The sequence below is a fragment of the Aegilops tauschii genome, chromosome 2 (assembly GCF_002575655.3).
Source record: "Aegilops tauschii subsp. strangulata cultivar AL8/78 chromosome 2, Aet v6.0, whole genome shotgun sequence".
Taxonomy (NCBI): Eukaryota; Viridiplantae; Streptophyta; class Magnoliopsida; order Poales; family Poaceae; genus Aegilops; species Aegilops tauschii.
This window is the reverse complement of record NC_053036.3, coordinates 160003636-160030963: the sequence shown is the minus strand read 5'-3', so window position 1 is coordinate 160030963 and position 27328 is coordinate 160003636. Positions and strand designations below refer to the sequence as shown.

The following is a 27328-nucleotide window of genomic DNA, read 5'->3' as shown; positions in this document are numbered from 1 at the left end:
TTTGTCCCGAAATCAAAATTGTCAAATTTGCCGTAACTTTGGGCTCGAAATGTTGGTGAATGTGCGGTGGAGCTGTACGGGAGCCCCGTAAGCGTACACAAAGCATGAAGTACACATGCACTGCAGACTGCAGTGGAGCACAGGGCCAGCACAGTCCTGTAGTACTACTACGTTGCTCCATTCCACTCTAGTATTATTTTACTTTCTGAAGGGAAGGCGACAGAATGGCCTCTGAATAATTGAGCAGCAAAGTTACCGTACTGTGCATCATCACCATCATCATCCTGTGACTGAGAGACGTCGTCTGGGATGAGTACTTCATTCGAGCGTAGTATCTGCCCGGCAGGTAGCAGGCTCGGCTACTGTTGCCGGCATGGCCGCGCACTCTGTCTCGGGCTAGGGCTTGATCACCCACAGTGCGAGCCAACGGTTACGACGCACGGCACGGGTCTTGCTAATGCTTGGGCTCACCTCACGGTGGCCATCGAATGCATTGATTCCTACTACCTCTCATCGCGTAGGCTTCCATGTTGTGTGCCGCTGCTCCTACGCTCCAGAACACACAGCTGCTACGCTCGCCGAGCGCACGCCTCGTGATCCATGATAGTCTGCAGACGATGTTCAGATTTCTCTTTCTACAGCAAAAGCTATAAAGTTGGCTATGGTAATTTCATGCCAAGAGTAAGACACGGCAAACAGTTCGTGATAGCGTTTTTGCTGACACAGTACATTTCAGATCTTAATACGGGTATGGACATCTGGGCAAGTTCTCAGTGCCTACAATGATAATTACTCCGAGTATGGTTAAAGTGGTCAAAAGGACGGCATGAAGAAAATAGCCAGCATCTCACATTCTCGCTGACCTACCTAGACAAGAACCTGGCGTCATCCACCCTGGTCAACAAGCAAAACTGAACCAGGGATGCAACCACAGAAGCAGTTTAAGCGGGCGGTGAAGCTGAATACGTCACTGGGCAACCCGTTCCGGCATCAAGACCTTCGCTGCCAATCCTGGAAAGAAGATGGGTGCGGAACTCATTTCTGCTGCTGTGGCTTCCCGACAGAATGCAGATACACCGAGATAGAAACGACCCTGAAATTTTTATCAGAGCGCTTGTTAGGCCAATCATGGGATATAAGGCTCCAGTCGAGATATCTTGTTGCTGCAGTAGCATCACCACTTACGTAGATCCGAGGAAGAATGCAAGGGATAGATTGAAGCCAAACAAGAAGACGGATACAATTGCTGTCAGAAGCATTGCGACTGACGTTGAATACACCTGTATGTGTATGCAGAGACACATGGTTAGGCAATCAAAATAGAGTGCGTAAGTGTAAACACTATAAAGATAGCGTGAATGGCTGGTATCAAGAATCTTTTGATCCGCCTCAATAACTACTAGAGCATATCGTAATTCATAGAATCTCAAATAAAAAAACAAGGCATCTTAAAAATCACAAGGTTTGATATTTAAAGACCACATTAAGCTACTGTCCAAATTGCAGGATAACTGACTGATACAGTCTCGTTTTCTTGCTTCAGAAAGGATGAATCGAATCTTGCTTCAGAAGAGATTTAGATGGTCTGTCAATTACAATAGTTTCTCAGATAACAGAATGTGGACTGACGAGTAGTAACATATTTCCCCAGATGACAGAATATGGAATGCCAAACTTTCCCAGATAACAAACTGTGCAAAACGTGAGCAGGTATGGACATAATGTTTCCGTGACTTATTCCCTATCAAGCAGGTATTGACATAATGTCACTGCACTCAAGAATGGACAAAGTACATGCTATAAGAGGTAATCCAAATTTAAGCAATGCACGTAAAGTAAAACAGCCACATGGTTGAAAAGGTACTATAAACTGCCTTAAACAATTCATCATTACTTAAATCCACGACTGACTTTTGTAGTCCATCAAGGCACGAAAATTGATAATAGAAAGATGCAGAAAGTTCTCCACTTGGCATAATTCAATGAGACAACCATCCAAACTTAAGTTGAACTAGCAATGCATGAATATGATGCAATGCAACGAGTATGCCAAGCACATCTTTCTTTGAAAAAGAAGTTTAAAACCAACATGACGGGGGAAAGATTTTAGGAAAACATTCAAGCGGAGAATGTCAAGAGAGGTCGGGGTAGACCGAATTTGACATGGGAGGAGTCTGTTAAGAGAGACCTGAAGGATTGGAGTATCACCAAAGAACTAGCTATGGACAGGGGTGCGTGGAAGCTTGCTATCCGTGTGCCAGAGCTATGAGTTGGTTGCGAGATCTTATGGGTTTCACCTCTAGCCTACCCCAACTTGTTTGGGACTAAAGGCTTTGTTGTTGTTGTTGTTGTTTATTCAAGATTTTAATTAAAAACTGACACTCAAACGGTAACTGCTGACTCGGTAGGGGCAACGTGAGGTGATGGAATAAGCTACAGCTATTAGAATGTGCAATTTTGTAGCAAAGATTGTTATAAACCATGAAACCATTGTAGAAGTTAAGAATTTGTACCTTGACAATATTGTCAGCATACTTCATCACCATTGATACAGCAATGCCACTGCAAAGAAAACCAAAAATATTACAAGGTAAGTTCATCCCAAATGATCAAATATTAAATCAGATCAGAGATCTAGCTGTAGTACCTGAGTGCATGGTTAAGAATCATCAGAAGTGTAATAAATGAGTAGCCATGAAAAAAGCCTCTACATTAGATGGCAGTCAGGTTAGAATAAGCAATATCATGCACTGTAACAAAATACTATGACAAGAAATGAAGCAATTTACAACACAACTAACTTGTTCATGACAGCATCAAAGTCCTGAACACAAATGGCAACTAAGTTGAAGAGCATTCCAAAAATGTACAGCCAAAAATTCTGCACATTGATGTTTCTCGAAGGGCGTTTTTTTATTATAGCCTGCATTGTTCAAAAATGAATGTATCTTACACCCTTCAGAAATTCCCTTGACAGTCGAATCAAAATGATTATTTCTAAAGCAAGATACATAAGCAAAGAGGAGCAATTGCACAAAGTCACATACTTCTGTGTATACCCCAGCAAAACCACTTAGAAGAGCCATCACCTGAAACAGAAAGACAGTCAGCAAGTTGGGTAAAATCACTTCATATAACATGTCCAAGTGACTAGACTGAACAATTTTTCTCTCTTATATGCTTACAATGGCCATCATCCAACCTTGAATTGGGGTTTGAAGAACATGGTCTGATCTGAAAGGGGCATATTATTTCTCTTAGCTGAACATATTGATTAGAGAAACAAGGAAAGAATACCAAGAAGGGGAAAAAGAATCCAAACTTATTTTGCTTACGAGGGGTTTAGCTGAGCCGTAGTGCAGCCAGCACATAAGAGAATAAATGCAGCCCATTGAATTTCACTTAATCTGGAAAGAACACAAATCGTTCAGTGGTGCAACATAGTTCAACAATCACCATGCTAGATTAACAATTGAAAACAGGTGTTGCTGCCAATGCTGTGTTAGGGAAGAAGAGTGCTATGAACAGTTCTGGAAAGAATGAAGAGGAACAAAACATTTGTGGCACTTAAAGAATACCACATAGATTATGATGACAAGCTCAGGCTAGTGAATTATTCAAAAATGGCTACAGGTCACGATGTCACATGTTTGTATGGTCGTGCAGAATGATGAATACTTGGTGAGGAGTTGAATGCTGCTACATCAGAGCAAGTACAATAGAGCCGAGTCAGTTGGCTATAAGAAATAAACTAGTATATTCTTACTTAGTTGGAGGAGAGAAAAGAGGAGAGAGAAGGTAAGCGGGCTCTTGGTGAAGAGCCCGCACGTGCTCATAGGCACTTTGTGAGAGTGAAAGGTGGGCCATATAATAAAAAAGTAGTATACTCTTCTAATCAACTATTGTACATATTGGCTATAAGATGGGCTATAGATGACATGGCAATGGCTTATAGCCAGCAGTTGGCTATATTATTAACCATGCTCTCATTGCAGCAAAGGTATAGTATCCAACATTATATTACAAGGTTTGAAAGAAAGAAAAAAAGAAATACAAAAAATAAAGATGTCAGCAAAGTAGTAAAAAGAGCACATATTACTAGTTCCCTCTGTTCCCAACTTCCAAAGCCACATTAAGCTAGTCGATCTTACTTTTTCTTTAGAATGATACGGTACAAGACACCAGTGCTGATAATATTCAGGTTCTTCAGGATCTGGTAAGCTGGTGCGTCCACATAGGCGAAGATGTAATACTGGCAGGAAGAGGAAACATGGTTCAAACTTTTATTGTTGCAGACATGAAGTTATTTTATGACAAGAGAACTTGACAAGTGGGCATACCTGCAATAGATTCTTTACCATGTAAAGTACGGCAGGGATAGGATAAACACTAACTTCATCAAATGATGTACTTAACCTGAAAATATAAAAAAATGTCAGTAGAGAACAGGGAAAAGGAAATAGAGATTCGGAATTTAATCGGTAGATTATGGTAGAATGGTCACCTATTATCTTCTGTAACACCTTGACTGTTCCATGTTCTGTACAGGGCTAGAAGTGATAATAGACATTTTAAAGCTTCCACCTAGACATAGATGAATAAATTCAAGAGAACAAAAGGGGAAGCTCCTGACCCTACTATCACCAAGAGAAAACTTAAAACTCTCACCGAAAAGTTTGCTGTTGTGACACTATATTCATACTTTCCAGCTCTTTTTGACCACACAATGAGTATTGCCTGGGAACTTGTTAGTAATGTCAATGCAATTGTTACAATAGACCTGCAACAACAATCGACACTTGCCGGTAAACATTCTGATTTTTCAGAAACTATGTGATACGGCACAAAGGTTGCAAACAGTCTTACTTTTGCTTCCAACTATTCTTGCCCTTCGAACCTGCTGCGGTGCCAAGGGGGGAAGTTGCTGCAGCTGTATATATAGCACATGCATTAAAGATGTGATGTTACTGATTATAGTCCAAAAGATAAATTTCAACAATGAACCAAGAGCTTACTGCTAGAAAGAGACCTCCCATCAGGGCTTTCTATGTCCTTCTGAGATACGGCGTCATAACTCTCCTTTAGATTATGCAGGATAAGACAGGTTGTCAGCACACAAGACAATTGATAAAGTACAGGTTCACCATACAGCAAGGAACCTCAAACGAACAAGGGAGGGAAGACATTGCCAGAGCTCGAAATTTAGCTCAGCCCCGGGGGTTACCAATGGCGAATCAGCATGTACTAAGAATCTTGGAACCCTACGGCGGGAGACAGAACAAACAAAAGGAAAAGGGGAAACGAAATCCGCCGCGGCAGCGATCTATTCTGACCTAAAGGCGCCGTCGACGGCGGGCCAGCGCGAGGAGCGGCATTCTTCCCTAGGGTTGCGGGTTTAAGCTCACCTGATCCTTCACTCTTCTGTACTCCATTGCGTCCTCTTGGGCCTTCGCCTTGCCCTCCTCTCGCCGCTCCTGCTGCCGCGGTTGCCGGCTCGGGAGGGGGAGGGGGAGGAGTAGGCGCGAGGCTCGACGATACTGGAGGCGGAGATTGGCCGCCGGGCCCTCCCCGTGAGATCAGTAGTGAGCAAGCGCGGAGCGGGCTGGGGTGGGGAGTGAGGAAAGAATCACGGCGGCGAGGAAGAAGAGAAACAGAAAGAGAGCGGAGAGAGGGATTTGGTGCTAGCTTTTCCTTTGGCCTCTGACGAGTGGGTCTGGGTATCACCTCTCACGTGCTACTTCCTGGTTTGCAAATGTCTCTTTAATCATCTAAAAATATTTAATTGGCATTTTTTTTCAGAAGTGGTGCATTTTTAGCTTCTTCAAATTTAGTAAAATTTCTTGTACCACCACCGGCGACACCCAGACGACACAGCCTCTTCGATTCTCAGGATTTGTAAAATACTACAATAGGAAAACAATGGTTTGAGATGTCATGTACTCTTGAATCTTGTTGATTGTGAAACAACTAGAATTACCATCAAGAGGGCTTAACACACCTCCGCGTTTCCAATTAACTATGGACGAGTGGGGCGACGTGCCCGCTAACCATATGTTCATTAATGACGTGGCCATTTCGGATGGCTGCCATGCGGCATCGACGTGTCCCCATCACCAAGGCCCTAGCCGCCTCTCCCCTCTTCTCGCCTCATCCCTTCCCGTCTCCTCCACTCTCTCAAAGACAATGTTGTCGCAAGTGCAACCAATTGGCTAAGACGACGTGCAAAGAGGACCTTGACCTTTTGAGGCACAGAACCAAGGCATGACTTGGGGTGTTCATTTCATCCTTTTTACTTAGTTTGCGGTAGATCCTCTCTCTCTCTCGTGGTGCCCTCTAGCTAGGATCACAATCATTTTACCCCTGCCACCCCCTCACAATGTAAAAACTCAGCCCCCCCAATGTAACTTGGCTGACCAGACTGTACTAACTCCTTTAATACAAAGACTGTAGGAAACTCTCCTACGGTCATTCACGGTTAAAAAAAGACGACATGCAACCGCGGGGCAAATTCTCCTTGCGGCGCGCTACCCACGGAACTGGCACATCCTCCTCGCGTGGAGGCGGGTGCGACGGAGATGGAGGCCACCGTGGCGGCGACCGCAGTGGATCTAGCGCCTCGGGCGCCATTGTCCCCGTGAACGAGGTTGTCCCCATCGACGCCACCCCACTCGACGTATAGGAGCCAGGGTCGGAGCCCAAGGACTCAACTGTGGTCGTGATGCGGCTCCCTTGAATCGACAATGAGGTAGGACAGCTGGCGGTCATTGCTCTGACCCCTACACCTACCTCAAGACCTAAATTCAGATGAGGAAGAGGACGACGACTAGTCTATCAGATGAGGAAGAGGAGGACGACTAGTCTAGGTAGTAGTAGCAGTGCCGAATAGAGACATTGCATATTTTAAAATGACGCTTAATGACAATGCAAAGTCACAAAATATATGTAGTGTGACACATTGTGACAACTAAATATATGCAGTCTAGTTCCTAACTAATACAGTCCAAACCCATATGGCGACTCCATATGGCAACTCCGCTAGAGTTGCTCTTATAGCAAGAAATTTGGATGGGTCGATTTTTCTCTCCAAAAGGAATGCTTAGGACGCGAATTCTAAAGACTTTAATCATGCAAATCAAACACCCTAAGTAGGATGTTTTTCCTAATGAATCAAATCCTTTATAAAACTTATAATACTCCTTTGAATCAAAGAAGTCCATTTTTTGGGTTCCTCTACGTTAGGGTTTTGGGTTCCTCTGGCGGCGGCAGCGCCGAGAGTTAACTATCTCCGTCCAACGATCCTCAATCCCCTCCTTGGTGAACGTCTCTAGTCAGGGCTCGGCTCTGTCTGGGGTTCTCGCACGTGCGGCGGGTTTGTTCTCCCACGTGGGGTTAGGGTTTCTCGAGGTGACCTCGAGATGGCATCTCAGGAAGAGGGGGCGGATCACGCCCTAGGAAGGAACCAATCGAGGATCTTCTGAAACGTCTGGATCTGCAGGAAGATGAAGAGGATCACTTCGTGTGGGAGGAGGAGTTTCAGGAGGAACAGGTGGTGGTGAAGTGGCTAGCCATTGGGAAGGTCCACATAGATAAGGGGTTTAGTCCCTCTGCTCTCTATGCCGATATGAGATCCGCATGGAATCCAGCAAAGGAACCACGATGGCACAGGATTGAAGACAATCTGTTCACGGTGCAATTTGGCTGTTTGGGTGATTGGAATACGGTAATGAACATGGGGCCATGGCTCTTTCGTGATCACGGCCTCCTGATTGCAGAATACGATGGGTTTACGAAACCAACATCCATTGTTCTTGATAAGATAACGGTTTGGGCAAGAATCATGAAGCTACCGGATAATTATCTCATACCGGCTGCAATAAGAGGGATGTGCAGGAAGATGGGGAAAACCTGGATATCCAGACTACCCTACCAGCAGGTTTTGCAGGCGAATTTGTCCGAGTCAGAGTGGAGCTTGATGTTACAAAGAAACTGATCCGGTTTGTAGGGATCACAAAGAAGGAGGTTACAGACTATTACCAGGTCCAGTATGAAAAACTACCCATCTTCTGTGGACATTGCGGTATGATGGGCCATTGGTACCAAGAGTGTGGAACTGGGGAACACGACGTGACCAAGCTTGAATGGGGAGATTTCTTATTGGCTGATGGTGGTAGAGGCCGTGGAAGAGGATGTGGTTCTGGAAGGAATCCGGGAAGAGGAAGAGGTGGCTCTAGCAGTAATGGGAATGGCTTTGGGCGTGGTCGGGGGAGGGTGAGCCTACCTCTACCCCTGGTGACAATACTAATATTAATATGACGACGAGCTGGCACCACAATGCACTCTTTAATAGGGGATCCGCTCAACACAAGGAGAATGAGGTCATAGCTAATGAGATGACTGATGCAAATCAGGTCCATGAAGAAATGGGATCGGGCTCAACAGAACAGGCTCTTCTAGGGAAGCGACCGGCCTCGGAATCGCAGACCGGGAGCATGGAGACGAGATCTTCACTCGCTCTACTCCCTATGGAGAGGCCAGTAGGGGCAAACCGATTGGTTGTGGACAATCTGGTAGATCGTATCGAAGGAGAGATGGGGGTGGAGAATCAATAGAACAATGCCAACACTCCTCAAAAAAATATGAACAGGAAGAAACTCAGGGGAGAAGATGGTGGTGCAATAGATAATTCTGGTAGTACACAAACTCAAAAGATATCGGCGTCCTCCAGTGAGGAGGATGTCCGGATGCAATGAAAATCATAGCATGGAATTGCCGGGGACTTGGGAATGCCCCGGCAGTTCGAGCTTTGCTGGATGTCCAGCAGAGATACCTCCCCGATGTGATGTTTTTGTCAGAGACTCACCTCGATAGCTATCTGGCTGAGGGTTTACGGAGAAAGTTGAAGATGGACCAGAAATTTGTGTGTCCAAGTGATGGAAGGGAAGGAGGACTGATTCTGTTCTAGAATAACAATGTTAAAGTTCAGAAACTAGAGCTTGATGTGATGTTTATTGATGTGCAAATTGAGGAAGGTAACAATGTGTCATGGCGCTTAACTGGAATGTATGGAGAGTTCAAATGGGCAAAAGAAACACTTGACGTGGAGCCGCATGAGGCAATTTCACCAAAACAATAGCCTTCCCTGGATCTTAATAGGTGACCTAAATGAAATTCAGTTTCTTCATGAGAAGGAGGGCGGAAACCCTCGCCCTACTCAGTACATGCAAGCATTTCAGGGGGCTATTGATGACTGTGATGAAGGGGAACGCAGCAGAAAACAAAAATTTTCCGACCTACGCACCAGCCCAGGACCACTATGGAGACTGCATACATGGTTTGATCTTTTTCGTTACCGACTCGTAACGTAGCGGGAAGTAGAGTCGATGACGATCGGCGGTGCAGATCCCCGCAGCTAGGATTTACAACCTCCCAACCGCGAGGATGTATACCCTCATCTGCTCCTCAGACAGCCCTCCGGGAGGCGGTCGAACAGCCCCCCGGACGGTGTCGCGGACAGCCCTTCGGGAGGACCTTCGAAACTCGAACGGTCACTCAGACAGCCCTTCGGGAGGACCTTCGAAACTCGGACGGTCACACGGACAGCCCTTCGGGAGGCACTCACGAACTAAGACCGAAACTACGATCTCTCTACAGATTTGCACACATACGGTGTCATCTATCCGGCAGGGCTTCGCCGTCCAGAACTAGTTCCCACCGGAACCCAGACAGCCTTTCGGCTCTATGAAACTATTTCGCTGGGAGGGAGGGAGAAGCCAGATCATGCATGGCACTTGTATGTGAGAAGGGATGAGTGTGGAGGGCTGCCCCTCCACCTCTATTTATAGGAAATCCCAAGGGGGTAGGGTAGTTTCACAAAAAACCCAAAATGCACATGAATGAAGTCCTTCCACAAGGACCTAGGAGTGAAACCAAGGAACAAGAGGGTCCCCAAGGGGGGATACCCCATGTGGCCGGCCACACCCCCATGAGGGGCCCAAAAAATGGCTCCTATCCATCCATGTCATCCCCAAGATCTTTTGGAGCAAAGCCCCAAAAGGTGGCTTTCCATAAAGTAACCATAAAGCTGATTTTCACTATTCACGACGACATTTTTCAGCGTCTGATCGAACTGAAAATATTTATGTGGGCTAAGAACATTTCTAGTACCCACTAAAATGATTTTCAACGCGTTCCGAAACAATTCCGGTTTTAGTGATTTTCATCTGCGAAACGTATCTGAAGTGGCTCCGGCAGCTCCGGAACATTTCCGGTTTTTATCTCAGAAAATTCCAAAAAGCTTCCAGAATGATTCTGGCATCCTCCAAGAATTATCAGGCATGTGCCGAAACCAATTTGACTTAATGGTGTATCCCGAAACAACTTTTCGGTATCATCGAAACTTATCCGATGACCTCTCTCTGCGGTACGATTCCGCTGTCCGAAACTTTTTCGGTGATTTTCTCTCAGACTCCCTGTCTAGTATTCAGCAGATAGATGACCCTTAAGCGTGTGACCCTATAGGTTCGGTGAAGTATAGACATGACCCGGAACCCCTTCCGATCAATGATCAACATCGGAGCCGTGGACACCCATATTGACCCCTATACCCACACGAATAAATATTCGAGTGAACCTCCAGTTGCCGTGTGCTATTCCTGTTGCTTTGCGATATGTTACAAATACCCGAGGTGAGACATGTTGGCATTCCCGTGGATCAACAACTTGTCCACTATGCTAGTTACCTCATTACCGATATTGTTCTCTTTTCTCGTTATCGTGTTCCGGCATCCCTGTGATCAAATCACAAAGTGTCTGGCCAGACGATGATGGATACCGTAACACCGAGAGGGCCCATAGATATCTCTCCATCGTTGGAGGAGCAAATCCCAATCTTGAGCTATCAAGTTACTTGACACACTTTTCCATGAACCCGTAAGCCGCCGTAATAGCCACCCATTTACGGATGATGTTTAACAAACCCCAAAGTTCATGAAGCAAGCATGAAGAAACTCGATACTCTCATGGTCTAAGGAATCATGCAAACATTAACCATCTCTGTGTTACGTACCAATAAACTTGTGACGAATGAATCTCATAGCATAACATCAATCCGGGTCGATTCAACACAAATGTTCTCTTAACATTGTGCCCTCAAAGTTGCTGGCATAGACATGCCCATGACCAGGAAAACAGAATCATCATGCAACACTTGAGCTAGTCTTAGAGGCCAGACTAGGAATACTTCTTACCGTTTATTATTCCACACGTGCATATGAGTCTTCCTCCGAGCCTCGTGGATATTGCAGACTCGAGAATCATTGCAGTTATAGCATGGAACATAAACATAATTATGAACTCGGAGATAAATAATATCATTTATTATTGCCTCTAGGGCATATCTCCTACATGTGAGCTACACGATCTTGGTTTCATCGGAGATCGGTTTACTTGGCACCGTGGAAGGATTCTAGAACGGTTAGATAGAGGCCTAGTAAATGAGGCATGGGCAGACTTGTTCCCTCATGCGGCTCTTGAAAATTTGGAGTACAATCACTCGGATCACCGACCACTACTAGTAAACACTTCCTATTACGATGGTATGGGAAATAGTAGGGGTAGCGCCTGTCCGAAAAGATTTGAATCAAGATGGTTACGGGAAGAGGAATTATGTAACCTGGTTACGGAAGCTTGGGCGGAAGCTGGTGCATGCCGGGTCTGTCTGGTATAGCCGAGAAATTAAATTTGATGCATGCTAAGTTTCATGATTGGGACCAAAGATTGCTGAAGAAACCGAAGAAAAGATTACGTAAAGCTCAGAGGGATATGAAACAAGTCATGGCAGGTCCGATGGGTGATGCGGCTGATGCAAAAAAGAAGGAGTTGGTAGAACTGATTGAACATATGTTAGAGTTAGAAGAGATACAAGCCATGCAGCGGTCCCGGGCCACATGGCTTAAGAGTGGTGACCGAAATACAGGCTTCTTCCAAGCTTTTGCTTCTGCTAGGAGGAAGAGAAATTATGTGAAAAGGTTAAAAGATGATTCAGGAAGATGGTTGGAAGGTATCCCAGAATTAAACTTCCATATTCACGGTTACTTTTCTAATCTCTTTACATATGATGTGCTACACACTGACCCGAACCTAATACAAAAAGTGCATTCAAAGGTCACCATCCAAATGATTGACTTACTTGTAGCTCCGTTCTGTGCTGAAGATGTAAAAAGGCGGTGTTTAGCATTGGGGATCTGAAAGCTCCTGGTCCAGATGGTATTCATGCCATATTTTTCAAGAAATTTTGGCACATAATTGGGAATGATATAATGAGCGAAGTGTTGCAGGCTATCAACTCTAGAAAGATACCCGAGGAGTGGAACAGAACGGTAATCGTGATGATCCCGAAAGATGAGTCTCCAGAGCTGGTAACTCAATTTCGCCCTATAAGTCTATGTAATGTTCTGTATAAAATCATCTCTAAAATGTTGTCCTTGCGGCTGAAGAACATTCTACCAGAGATTATCTCGCCAACACAAAGTGAAGGAAATATGCCCTAGAGGCAATAATAAAGTTATTATTTATTTCCTCATATCATGATAAATGTTTATTATTCATGCTAGAATTGTATTAACCGGAAACATAATACATGTGTGAATACATAGACAAACATAGTGTCACTAGTATGCCTCTACTTGACTAGCTCGTTAATCGAAGATGGTTAAGTTTCCTAGCCATGGACATGAGTTGTCATTTGATTAACGAGATCACATCATTAGGAGAATGATGTGATTGACTTGACCCATTCCGTTAGCTTAGCACTTGATCGTTTAGTATGTTGCTATTGCTTTCTTCATGACTTATACATGTTCCTATGACTATGAGATTATGCAACTCCCGTTTACCGGAGGAACACTTTTTGTGCTACCAAACGTCACAACGTAACTGGGTGATTATAAAGGTGCTCTACAGGTGTCTCCGAAGGTACTTGTTGAGTTGGCGTATTTCGAGATTAGGATTTGTCCAACGGATCTGACGACTTCAGTTCCGTGTGTATCTTTGCATGTCCTCGCGTTTTCACGTTTTCACAAAATTCATATTTTGTGTGGACTTGCCTTTGTATGTATGTGAATCATAGGTCGAACCTGGGTTCCTCAGACTGAGTTATGGAGCAACTACCTGCAGTAGTGTCCCATTGTCAAAAGCCATCTTGGAACTATACTAAGTTCATGAATGAACTATATGATTCAACATCTTCTTTGTCGCTTCTAAAGCGTCAACATACTTAGCCCTTGTTATAGAATTCGCCACAGTAACTAGTTTGAACAAATTCCAACTAACTGTGCCACCACATTGTGTGTTACACAAAACCCTTAATTTAAATCGAAAATCGCATGGAGAAAAGATGAAGACTGTATCGATGTAACATTTTACAACGAACTCTTCATGATCTCTGCTTGCGAGAAAACCATGTCATCAGTACTTACTCTAGTACTCTGTGACATCTTTCACTGTTGTCCCATGATCAGTAATTTGATCACTTTGGTATCCATACTCGCAACACCTTGGGAGTATCGGACATATCTGGTTGTTTTACATACCATGGAATACATGATTAATCCAAACACAAAAGTGTGTGGAATCTGCATCATGTATTTTACTCATCAGTGTTTTGGGACACCGAGTCTTGCAAAAACTCTTTCCATGTGACTTTGGCAAGAATCACTCCTTGGCGTTTTAAATGCTAAAAGGTTTTAGCATCTTGTCAATATGTATTCATTGCTTAGCCCCATTAGGTAAATCTATCTCCATAGATCATCATGCCTAATATTGAGGCTATTTAGCCTAAGCACTTCATCGAAAAACTATTTTCAAATGAAGTCCTAATTCGTGTCAAGAAATTTATTTCCAATTACCAATGTGCCAAGCACATAAGGTTTTTAGAAATATTATTACGCTCCCACTTACTTTCTTGAATTACAAGCATCTTTGTTACCCATTGAAGAAATCAAAACCCCTTTGACCATTTCATCAAAACACGAAGATTCCAACTCCATTTTACTCTCTTCTGTCCATTGCTGGAACTCTAAAGTTTGCATACCTACTAGCATCCTCTGGATCGACAAATTACTTTGGACTGTATCATATACAAGTCCTAGCTTTCATTTACATCAGATGGAAATCCTTTTATCATCCATGTTTCATATCTCATGATTGAAATATGTATTAATTGCTAGTTCAACCCGAACCGACTTTAAGCATCGCTACGATGAAAACAACCTCATCGTAGTCAACTCTTGAACTTGTTATTTCAACAAGTCGAGCTTTATGGATAAAACATTTTTATCCGTATCAGTTTTAAGTTCCATAAATATTTGTTAGACTCTAAGTCTTCCGAAAGGTGTATCAAGGTTTTAATCTTGAATCATTTATATGGAAACTAACTCGGGTTGTATTGGCATTTAGCCAATTCCGGAGTCAGGGCCCATCAACGCTTCCTTGTGTATCGTAGGTATAATGTTGTCTAACAACAATATCTCGTTTGCGCACCTGAGAGGTTTGCACGAGCCTTGCCTACGTGGTTCAGCTGCAAGTTCGACCGAAGTTCATACATTTTATTGTAGAGACTTCTGTATCAGTCGCAGTAGGAAACTCTGGAATTTCTTCCAAGGTCCCTTTCCTTTGATCTGATGAAGATACTGTTTATCTCATCGAGTTGCACTATTCTCCTACTCATCTTTTAGAAAGAACCATTCTCTTTAAAAGCACACCGTTTCGCGGCAAAACTATTTGCCTCGGTATAGTGAGGGAGGAATACCCAACATTTTGGTATAACCTACAAAGTAGCACTTGTCTGATTTGGAATAGGTTTGTAACCTTTTACACAAGCCCCATATTCCAAATGTTAAGAAAAGATATAACATGGTTGGGCGTACCATACCATGGCTTCATTTCAACAGACCCGATGTAGCTCTTTTCAGTGTAAAAGCCGCAGTCTCTAAAGCATCACTTTAAAAGGGATAATGGCAAATTTATTTATGTCATCTTTGACCTTACCATGTCATAAATGGTTTGATTACATCTCCACGGACTTTCCACTTGCAGTGGTGTTCCGGGAGGTGCAAGTTTATGAAACCCCTTTCACAACTCATCAGACATTCGCTAAACATGTAACTCAAATATTCCTTTGTGCAACCAAATTGCAGAAACATAATTTTCTTGTTACAATAACTTCTACTTCATTTTTGAGAACCTTTCGAATGATTTCAAAAGATCCAAACTTACGTCTCATCAAGTAAATATCCATATATCTACTTGAGTCATTTCTGAAGATAAATAAATCCACCACTAACAACACTTATCGGACTACACACATCAATTGTATGATCATTAATAAGTTTGTTGTTCGTTCCTTATGGCCTGTGAACGGTATTTTAGTCACTTCACTTTTCTGAGGAAAGTTGCAAGTGTCAGATGATTCAAAATCAAAAAGACTTCAAAATCCATCATAATGGAATTTTCCATGCAGGTTTCTCCAATGTGACCAAATGTAGTGCCACACTTGTGTGGTATTCTTTTAGTCTTGCGACATTTAGCGTCAGTGTTATGGATGTATCATATTACCCTCAATATTCATAACATACGTCCCATTGATGATGGAAGTATGGCCCTTATGTTATTCATAATACTTAACAACAATTGTTGTTTTTATGAACAACTCTTTTGCAACAAACATTGTGCAATGGGCTAGAGTGTATGAAACTCTAAAATGAATTATGAAAAGTAAACCCAGAGGTATTGTATTATTATAAATATTCATAACATACATCTCATTCATAATGAAAGTATGGCCCTTGTGTTATTCATAACATCGAACATAAAAAGTTCTCTTATGAACAACCTTCTTGCAAGATGCCTTATGCAATGGGATAGAGTTTGTAAAACTCTAAATGAATTATGAAAATAAATACTGACGGCAATACACCGATGGAAGGTATAGTAACATTTACTATGTTCCCTGTGTATACCTTAACCTCATTTCTAGCTAGTCTTTCAGGCCATAGTAGTTCTTACATCGAGTTGCAACAGAATGCAATCGAGCTGGCATTTTTGTAATGAACTCACAATACCCAAGAATTAGTGATTAACATGTTTAACCATAATTCGCAAGAACTATATCTTTTGACCAGCCTTCTATACATCAAAAACTTGTATGACATTCATACATGAGCTGGATATTCCAGTCTTCTTTCCTTTTGCCTTTATACTTCTAGCAGTTTAACTTTTAGTATTTCTCCTACTCTCAGAAGAAGCACCCAACTTAAGAGTGGCATTAGCCCCGGACTTCCTAGGCGTGTAAGTCATACTAACACCCTTTGGACACTTCCTTTCTCTTTAAGTTGTTGTTTTATTCACCTTTCATTATATGACAGGCGTTCTTCTGGATCCCTTTCCCAACAGTCAAATGCATAGTAAACACTTTTACTAATACTTGCAAACAAACATTGCTTTGTTTGTATCTGAAAATAATTTTCAGTTCCATGAATATCATATAACTATCCCAACTTTCGAAGTTTGGGTTTCATGGAAGCAAACATATTCCACTTGACTGTAACAGAATTCTAGATTTTGGATCGAAGGACGAGAGTCACATGATCCATAGCATTAGCGGGAGGATACGGAAAGCATGCGATAGGACAAAGTCCTTCTCGGCACTTTTGAGGACAATCCTCATATTACGTTACCAATCGTAAAGTTTTAACCAGATATTTAACAGCTATTCAATTTTAATAGGGAAGGTGGAAATGCGAGCCATTATTCTACAACTATTATGCAAGAAACACTTAGACAGTGTTCATAATTAATTGCACTAAGAATTAAACATGTTAATTCAACAGTGCGCTCCCACTCAAATCAATATCTCTCACAATTAATTTTGAGTGATACAAGATCCAGACTTCAATTCATCGCCATAGAATCATCATCTCATAACGGGAATTTTAATCGGTAGGCCAACTTGCCGATCACATCTCTATGTGACTCTTGCTCATCTTTCGATGCGTGTGTTCCGAGCTCAGGACGATCCTGCCATGAACGTCAAGACAACCAAGTGATCTTGCTGCGAGGTCTGACCTCACCCGCCTCACACTTCTCTAATCGTTCGTACCCATGCATCCATGGCGCACCCCGAAAAGATAGGTGCCGTGACGGTGCTACACTTGGGAGAACACTAACTACTTGATATTTTAAGTGAGAGATCACCCTAATAAAAAGCGACTACCGCGCAATCAAGAAGGGTGCATCATAAGGGATAAACATCTCAGGCAATTCATAATAGCATGATATGGTATAGCCCTTTCTGACGGAGAAGTATTTCATTTCTTCGTCTTCGGCATTCGCGTCGGTGTTCACCTTCGCGAAGATTGCCACCACCTTGTCGATGCACCAGATAATATTGCTATCTCTATAGCTAACAAAATAATGCATTACAACAAGGTTGACACGCAGGTCATTAAAGTGCAATCATATGGCTCCAGCCATCATGCCAAATCATGACACGCAGGTCATGTTAATCAAATTACATCATATAGTCATCTCATACATAATCGAATTAGTATGAGCACTGCTATACCACGTCACATGCACATCTTGCAAAACCAAGTTAGACGCCTCTAATCGGTTTATGCAAAATTTATTTTACGTGGCTTCTAAGGTTTTGACTTAAACCGCAGCTACCAACATTTCATCATCAAGTATGATTATTCAGGTTGCTAGATTAACATCTCGGGGTGTATGAAACACGGGATAATTAAATCTCGAGCCCCATACTAAACTTCATCATACGCATGACCCCCGTGCAGATCATATCTGCAATGCCCTTTCATCTGCGAATTTCATGTTTCTTTTGACTACGGCAGAACCCAAAGAACTGTTAGCACTTCCATGATCAATCAGGATCACGGATTGCCAGAACTTTGTCAAATTCCACCATGCTGTCTCGAGATTGAGCAAACGCAAATTCTAGGGAAGCAACAAGAACCTCGGGTAACAGATTTCATCTGTCACCCGCATAAATAATTTTCAGCAATAGATCTCATCTACTACCTAATTATATTATGCAATACCCATACATCTCCATGTATTCTAGATCGAAACCTGCATCTACGCATAGCACGGCTCTTGATGCCACTGAAGGGGAACGCAGCAGAAAACAAAAATTTTCCGACCTACGCACCAGCCCAGGACCACTATGGAGACTGCATACATGGTTTGATCTTTTTCGTTACCGACTCGTAACGTAGCGGGAAGTAGAGTCGATGACGATCGGCGGTGCAGATCCCCGCAGCTAGGATTTACAACCTCCCAACCGCGAGGATGTATACCCTCATCTGCTCCTCAGACAGCCCTCCGGGAGGCGGTCGAACAGCCCCCCGGACGGTGTCGCGGACAGCCCTTCGGGAGGACCTTCGAAACTCGAACGGTCACTCAGACAGCCCTTCGGGAGGACCTTCGAAACTCGGACGGTCACACGGACAGCCCTTCGGGAGGCACTCACGAACTAAGACCGAAACTACGATCTCTCTACAGAGTTGCACACATACGGTGTCATCTATCCGGCAGGGCTTCGCCGTCCAGAACTAGTTCCCACCGGAACCCAGACAGCCTTTCGGCTCTACGAAACTATTTCGCTGGGAGGGAGGGAGAAGCCAGATCATGCATGGCACTTGTATGTGAGAAGGGATGAGTGTGGAGGGCTGCCCCTCCACCTCTATTTATAGGAAATCCCAAGGGGGTAGGGTAGTTTCACAAAAAACCCAAAATGCACATGAATGAAGTCCTTCCACAAGGACCTAGGAGTGAAACCAAGGAACAAGAGGGTCCCCAAGGGGGGATACCCCATGTGGCCGGCCACACCCCCATGAGGGGCCCAAAAATGGCTCCTATCCATCCATGTCATCCCCAAGATCTTTTGGAGCAAAGCCCCAAAAGGTGGCTTTCCATAAAGTAACCATAAAGCTGATTTTCACTATTCACGACGACATTTTTCAGCGTCTGATCGAACTGAAAATATTTATGTGGGCTAAGAACATTTCTAGTACCCACTAAAATGATTTTCAACGCGTTCCGAAACAATTCCGGTTTTAGTGATTTTCATCTGCGAAACGTATCTGAAGTGGCTCCGGCAGCTCCGGAACATTTCCGGTTTTTATCTCAGAAAATTCCAAAAAGCTTCCAGAATGATTCTGGCATCCTCCAAGAATTATCAGGCATGTGCCGAAACCAATTTGACTTAATGGTGTATCCCGAAACAACTTTTCGGTATCATCGAAACTTATCCGATGACCTCTCTCTGCGGTACGATTCCGCTGTCCGAAACTTTTTCGGTGATTTTCTCTCAGACTCCCTGTCTAGTATTCAGCAGATAGATGACCCTTAAGCGTGTGACCCTATAGGTTCGGTGAAGTATAGACATGACCCGGAACCCCTTCCGATCAATGATCAACATCGGAGCCGTGGACACCCATATTGACCCCTATACCCACACGAATAAATATTCGAGTGAACCTCCAGTTGCCGTGTGCTATTCCTGTTGCTTTGCGATATGTTACAAATACCCGAGGTGAGACATGTTGGCATTCCCGTGGATCAACAACTTGTCCACTATGCTAGTTACCTCATTACCGATATTGTTCTCTTTTCTCGTTATCGTGTTCCGGCATCCCTGTGATCAAATCACAAAGTGTCTGGCCAGACGATGATGGATACCGTAACACCGAGAGGGCCCAGAGATATCTCTCCATCGTTGGAGGAGCAAATCCCAATCTTGAGCTATCAAGTTACTTGACACACTTTTCCATGAACCCGTAAGCCGCCGTAATAGCCACCCATTTACGGATGATGTTTAACAAACCCCAAAGTTCATGAAGCAAGCATGAAGAAACTCGATACTCTCATGGTCTAAGGAATCATGCAAACATTAACCATCTCTGTGTTACGTACCAATAAACTTGTGACGAATGAATCTCATAGCATAACATCAATCCGGGTCGATTCAACACAAATGTTCTCTTAACATTGTGCCCTCAAAGTTGCTGGCATAGACATGCCCATGACCAGGAAAACAGAATCATCATGCAACACTTGAGCTAGTCTTAGAGGCCAGACTAGGAATACTTCTTACCGTTTATTATTCCACACGTGCATATGAGTCTTCCTCCGAGCCTCGTGGATATTGCAGACTCGAGAATCATTGCAGTTATAGCATGGAACATAAACATAATTATGAACTCGGAGATAAATAATATCATTTATTATTGCCTCTAGGGCATATCTCCTACATGTGAGCTACACGATCTTGGTTTCATCGGAGATCGGTTTACTTGGCACCGTGGAAGGATTCTAGAACGGTTAGATAGAGGCCTAGTAAATGAGGCATGGGCAGACTTGTTCCCTCATGCGGCTCTTGAAAATTTGGAGTACAATCACTCGGATCACCGACCACTACTAGTAAACACTTCCTATTACGATGGTATGGGAAATAGTAGGGGTAGCGCCTGTCCGAAAAGATTTGAATCAAGATGGTTACGGGAAGAGGAATTATGTAACCTGGTTACGGAAGCTTGGGCGGAAGCTGGTGCATGCCGGGTCTGTCTGGTATAGCCGAGAAATTAAATTTGATGCATGCTAAGTTTCATGATTGGGACCAAAGATTGCTGAAGAAACCGAAGAAAAGATTACGTAAAGCTCAGAGGGATATGAAACAAGTCATGGCAGGTCCGATGGGTGATGCGGCTGATGCAAAAAAGAAGGAGTTGGTAGAACTGATTGAACATATGTTAGAGTTAGAAGAGATACAAGCCATGCAGCGGTCCCGGGCCACATGGCTTAAGAGTGGTGACCGAAATACAGGCTTCTTCCAAGCTTTTGCTTCTGCTAGGAGGAAGAGAAATTATGTGAAAAGGTTAAAAGATGATTCAGGAAGATGGTTGGAAGGTATCCCAGAATTAAACTTCCATATTCACGGTTACTTTTCTAATCTCTTTACATATGATGTGCTACACACTGACCCGAACCTAATACAAAAAGTGCATTCAAAGGTCACCATCCAAATGATTGACTTACTTGTAGCTCCGTTCTGTGCTGAAGATGTAAAAAGGCGGTGTTTAGCATTGGGGATCTGAAAGCTCCTGGTCCAGATGGTATTCATGCCATATTTTTCAAGAAATTTTGGCACATAATTGGGAATGATATAATGAGCGAAGTGTTGCAGGCTATCAACTCTAGAAAGATACCCGAGGAGTGGAACAGAACGGTAATCGTGATGATCCCGAAAGATGAGTCTCCAGAGCTGGTAACTCAATTTCGCCCTATAAGTCTATGTAATGTTCTGTATAAAATCATCTCTAAAATGTTGTCCTTGCGGCTGAAGAACATTCTACCAGAGATTATCTCGCCAACACAAAGTGAAGGAAATATGCCCTAGAGGCAATAATAAAGTTATTATTTATTTCCTCATATCATGATAAATGTTTATTATTCATGCTAGAATTGTATTAACCGGAAACATAATACATGTGTGAATACATAGACAAACATAGTGTCACTAGTATGCCTCTACTTGACTAGCTCGTTAATCGAAGATGGTTAAGTTTCCTAGCCATGGACATGAGTTGTCATTTGATTAACGAGATCACATCATTAGGAGAATGATGTGATTGACTTGACCCATTCCGTTAGCTTAGCACTTGATCGTTTAGTATGTTGCTATTGCTTTCTTCATGACTTATACATGTTCCTATGACTATGAGATTATGCAACTCCCGTTTACCGGAGGAACACTTTTTGTGCTACCAAACGTCACAACGTAACTGGGTGATTATAAAGGTGCTCTACAGGTGTCTCCGAAGGTACTTGTTGAGTTGGCGTATTTCGAGATTAGGATTTGTCACTCCGATTGTCAGAAAGGTATCTCTGGGCCCTCTTGGTAATGCACATCACTATAAGCCTTGCAAGCAATGTGACTACTGAGTTAGTTGCGGGATGATGCATTATGGAACGAGTAAAGAGACTTGCCGGTAACGAGATTGAACTAGGTATTGAGATACCGACGATCGAATCTCGGGCAAGTAACATACCGATGACAAAGGGAACAACGTATGCTGTTATGCGGTTTGACCGATAAAGATCTTCGTAGAATATGTAGGATCCAATATGAGCATCCAGGTTCCTCTATTGGTTATTGACCGGCGACGTGTCTTGGTCATGTCTACATAGTTCTCGAACCCGTAGGGTCCGCACGCTTAAAGTTTGGTGACGATCGGCATTATGAGTTTTTGTGTTTTGATGTACCGAAGGTAGTTCGGAGTCCCGGATATGATCACGGACATGACGACGAGTCTCGAAATGGTCGAGACATAAAGATTGATATATTGGACGACTATATTCGGACACCGGAAGTGTTCCGAGTGGTTTCGGAGAAAACCGGAGTACCGGGGGGTTACCGGTACCCCCCACGGAGTTAATTGGGCCTTATGGGCCTTAGTGGGAGAAGAGGAGGGGCGGCCAGGGCAGCCGCGCGCCCCCTCCCCCTCTAGTCCAAATTGGACAAGGAGGGGGGCGGCGCCCCCCTTTTTCCTTCTCCTCCTCTCTCCCTTCCTTCCCTCTCCTACTCCAACAAGGAAAAGGAGGAGTCCTACTCCCGGTGGGAGTAGGACTCCTCCCTTGGAGCGCCCTCCTCCTGGCCGGCCGCCTCCCCCCTTGCTCCTTTATATACGGGGGCAGGGGGCACCCTAGAACACACAAGTTGATCTGTTGATCTATTCCAGCCGTGTGCGGTGCCCCCCTCCACCATATTCCACCTCGGTCATATCGTAGCGGTGCTTAGGCGAAGCCCTGCGTCGGTAGCAACATCATCACCGTCATCACGCCGTCGTGCTGACGAAACTCTCCCGTGAAGCTCTGCTGGATCGGAGTTCGCTGGACGTCATCGAGCTGAACGTGTGCTGAACTCGGAGGTGCCGTACGTTCGGTACTTGGATCGGTCGGATCGTGAAGACGTACGACTACATCAACCGCGTTGTGCTAACGCTTCCGCTTACAGTCTACGAGGGTACGTGGACAACACTCTCCCCTCTCGTTGCTATGCATCACCATGATCCTGTGTGTGCGTAGGAAAATTTTGAAATTACTACGTTCCCCAACACAAAGCGCCTTTGTGCCAGGGAGGATGATAACTGATAATATTTTGATAGCTTATGAATGTGTGCATAAGATCAAGAACAAGAGAACTGGTAGTGGTCTATGCACTACAAAAAAAAGACACATCCGTGACATTTTGGGCTGAACGAAAATCTTTTCTGTCATACTTATGACACTTCTATGACGATAATTGTGACAAAACCCGGTATCATCATAGATGTGGTGGGGTCCTACTTCTATGACAAAAAATCATGACAGAAAATTGGGTTTTCGTCCTGGGTGGGCCGGAGATGCAGCTGCATGACTTTCTTTGGGCCGTCCATGACGGAAAAAACCGTGGTAGAAGCGAGGGCGCGGAAAATATCGGGGAGTCCCCGGTTACGGTGGGTGGTCGGGGGCCGAGCGATGCGCGTTTCTCTCGTACGTACGCGCGTGTGTGCGAGGCGTTGGGCTCTAACTGAACCCGAGCGAGGCGTTGGGCTCTAACTGAACCCGAGCGATTGCACTGCAGGCTATGCGTTACTGAACCTGAGCGATCGATCGATGGCTGTTAACTGAACCTGATCGAGCGATTTCTTCACTACTGCTGCTAACTGAAGCCGATCGATGCTGCCTCTAGATGAACAGTGAGCGTTGCTGGGGGTTTGGATGAACAGTTCCCGGTGGGGGTGGATGAATAGGACCCCGTGGCGTTGCCTCTGGATGAACAGTGAGCGTTGCTGGGGGGTTTGGATGAACAGTTCCCGGTGGGGGTGGATGAACAGGACCTCGATCGTTCGAGCCGGTTGGGGCTGGATGAACAGGACCCCGTGGAGGGCAGGATGAACAGGACCACTCCGTGGAGGGGCAGGATGAACAGTAGACGGTGGAGGGCAGGATGAACAGTAGCCCGTGGAGGGGTGGTTGAACAGGAGCCAGTGGAGAGGGCTGGTTGAACAGTAGCCGGTGGAGTAGCGCGCGGTGGAGGCTGGATGAACAGGAGCCCGTGGATGAACAGTCGCAGGTGGAGGCTGGAGGAGGTCGACGGTGGATGAACAGTAGCTCGTGGAGGCTGGAGGGGGTCGACAGTGGAGATGAACAATATCCCGTGGAATCCCGTTTTGCGGTACGCCACACCCCACCCGATGAATAGGACCCCCGTTTCGACCGTAGCACTCCAACACAAGTCCGTTTCCTCCGTTTTGCGGTACGCCACACCCCTCCCGATCAACAGGACCCCCGTTTCGACCGTAGCACTCCAACACAAGTCCGTTTCCTCCGTTTTGCGGTACGCCACACCCCTCCCGATCAACAGGACCCCCGTTTCGACCGTAGGGGTCCGTTTCCTCCGTTTTGCGGTACGCCAGACTCCTCCCGATGAACACGATCCCGTTTCGAACGTGGTCAGTCGAACACAAGGCCGTTTCCTCCGTTCTGCGGTACGCCAGGCCTCGTTTCCATCGGCTGTTCCGTCCAAGCCCTCCCGATGAACACGACGACGCATTCCGTTCCGACCCAGCCGGTTGGCTCCCCATGAACACGACGACGACGCTGTTTCTCCGTTCCGACCCAGCCATGTACACGAGCCCTGGCCGTACGTATGCGCGAGTAGGCGTTCGAGACCCTGCCCGTATGTACGTACGTGGCCGTATTTTCTTTCTTGCACACTGGCCGCTGTATGTACGTGTACATGCTATGTGCGCGCCTCTACTACGACACGTGCGCGCCTCTACATCGACCAGTATGTACGTACACGTTCGCGACCAGAATGACAATGCTACGTACGCTTCGACCAGGTGGGTCCCGACTGTCAGGCACTTCCTTGCCTGCGAAGATGTAGCTGGTGGGTCCCAGCAGTCACGGGGGCGAATCGTTATTTGTCCGGACGCACTTCCTTGCGTGCGAAGATGTAGCTGGTGGGTCCCAGCAGTCAGGGGGAAATGTTTTTTTCACGAAATACGGTGGCCTGCCTGGTGGGTCCCCGCTGTCAGGTGGAGGAATAATTATTTGCGCGTAATAAGGAGGCACTTCCTTGCTGCGGCCGTGGACCCAGCTGTCAGCCTCTCCACGTACAGTCCACATCCGATGGAAGCCGTTCCTTGACCATGTTGACCACGCCGCGCCGAGAGCACCAGGGCGGTGGACGACGGCGAGGCCTAGGAAGGGGACGACGTGGAGCCGGGGAAGACGCGGCAGTGGATGCCCACGCGTAGAGGAGTACGAGGGTTCACTGGTTTGCTGCGGTGTGAGGCCGCCGTCGCCGTAGAATAACAGGGGGTGTGGGTGAGTAGAGGGATGGCCTGGCCAGCAGTGGGAATAGTAGGGGGCGGTGAGGCCTCCGCGGCAGCACAGCCGGCCACGGGAGGTAGGAGCATGCGTCATGACCGGTGCTGCTTTGGGCAGCTGGAGCAACAAGACCAGAGGTTGAAGAAGCACTACGGCCGTTGGATGGACATCGTACGGTCACTGGAGCTAGAATCGTTCATATTGACTAAGTTGACAAAGCACTCCGTCCCCGTCAACTTAGTAGGCCCACAAGTCAGCCTCCCACCAAGGTGGGTCCCAACTAGCAGGGGGAGTGTTCATTTTTTTGTGCGTAATAAGGAGGCACCTCCGGTGGGTCCGAGCTGACAGCGGGGGGAACGTTTTTTTCGTGAAATACGTTGATCCGTCCGATGGGTCCCAGCAGTCAGGGGGGAAACGTTTTTTTTCACCAAATATGGTGGCCCGTCCGGTGGGTCCCTGCTGTCAGGTGGAGGAATAATTATTTTCCACGTAATAAGGAGGCACTTCCTTGCGGCTGTCGTGGACCCAGCTGTCAGCCTCTCCACGTACAGTACTCTTCTGATGGAAGTCGTTTCTTGACCACGTTGACCACGCCGCGCCGAGAGCACCAGGGCGGTGGATGACGGCGAGGCCATGGAAGGGAACAACACGGAGGCAGGGAAGACTCGGCAGTTGTTTCCCACGCGGAGGGGGGTACGACTGTACGAGGGTTTACTGGTTCATCTGCCGTCGCCGGAGAATAATAGCAGGTGTAAGTGAGTAGAGGGATGGCTAGGCCAGCGATGGGAGTACGGTGGTGCGGTGAGGCCTGCGCGGCAGCATAGCCAGCCGCCGGGAGGAGGGAGCAGGCAATCCCGCCGGCGCTTGTTTGAGCTGCTGGAGCAGGAAGAGCAGAGATTGAAGAAGCACGACGGCCGTTGGATGGACATCCAACAGTCACTGCTTGTGCGCCAACCTTTTTTTAGGAAAGCCTCAAATCTGTGGAAAACAGCATACAACCCATCTGCCATTATTTCTAATAATTTATAGCCCATTTGCTAATTCTTAAGGTTTTTTTGAGCCCACATTCTTTTTGTTAGCATTACAGCCCATATTGTGGCCACGGTTAAAAATTATACGAAATTTTGCATATTTCGGTGCGGTCCGAACTGTTTTTAATCCCGAAATTTCGAGTCACATTCAAACTGATTTAAAAAATAAATGTATATCAATATAAAATCCAACAAATTCTCCACGCATAAAAATTAATGCAATTTAAAATCTCGAAATGAAAAAAAGAAATTTGAAACTAATTGCCGGTTTGATGTGTTTTAAAAATGTACAGCCAATTTCTCATTACTGATAGGCCATTTTCTCGGCCAGCCGAATGAAGCTCTCCTCGTCTTGAAAGATTTGCAGCCCAACAGGCCTGACAAAGCGACTTACTTGGCAAATCACAAAAAGACTGGGCTGTGGCCGTGGACCCAGCTGCGGCCGTGGACCCAGCTGTCAGCCTCTCCATGTACAGTACTCTTCTGATAGAAGTCGGTCATTGACCACATTGACCATGCCGCGCCGAGAGCACCAAGGCGGTGGACGACGACGAGGCCTAGGAAGGGGACGACACAGAGCCGGGGAAGACGCGACAGTGGATGCCCAGGCGGAGAGGAGTGCGAGGGTTCACTGGTTCAGCTGCGGTGTGAGGTTGCCGTCGCCGCAGAATAACAGGGGGTGTGGGTGAGTAGAGGGATGGCCTGGCGAGCGGTGGGAGTAGTAGGGGGCGGTGAGGCCTCCGCGGCATCACAGCCGGCCACAGGAGTCAGGAGCACGCGGCACGATCGGCGCTGGTTTGGGCGGCTGGAGCAAGAAGACCAGAGGTTGAAGAAGCACTACTGTC

The 27328-nt window shown here is 45.5% G+C and overlaps 1 protein-coding gene across 1 annotated transcript; it reads right to left on the bottom strand.

Annotated features, from left to right (window-relative positions):
• Positions 1-706: 706 nt before the first annotated feature.
• LOC109765102 (CMP-sialic acid transporter 2) lies at positions 707-5671 on the bottom strand. Its single transcript, XM_020323885.4, has 15 exons — positions 5406-5671; positions 5016-5079; positions 4867-4930; positions 4669-4780; positions 4505-4584; positions 4341-4416; positions 4152-4252; positions 3336-3407; positions 3186-3234; positions 3048-3089; positions 2802-2923; positions 2648-2707; positions 2514-2562; positions 1186-1280; positions 707-1093 (listed from the first exon to the last, which is right to left on the bottom strand). Exons 1-15 carry the CDS (start codon positions 5430-5432, stop codon positions 1036-1038), a joined length of 1071 nt encoding a protein of 356 aa, XP_020179474.1. The 5' UTR covers positions 5433-5671; the 3' UTR covers positions 707-1035.
• Between the last annotated feature and the right edge of the window lie 21657 nt (positions 5672-27328).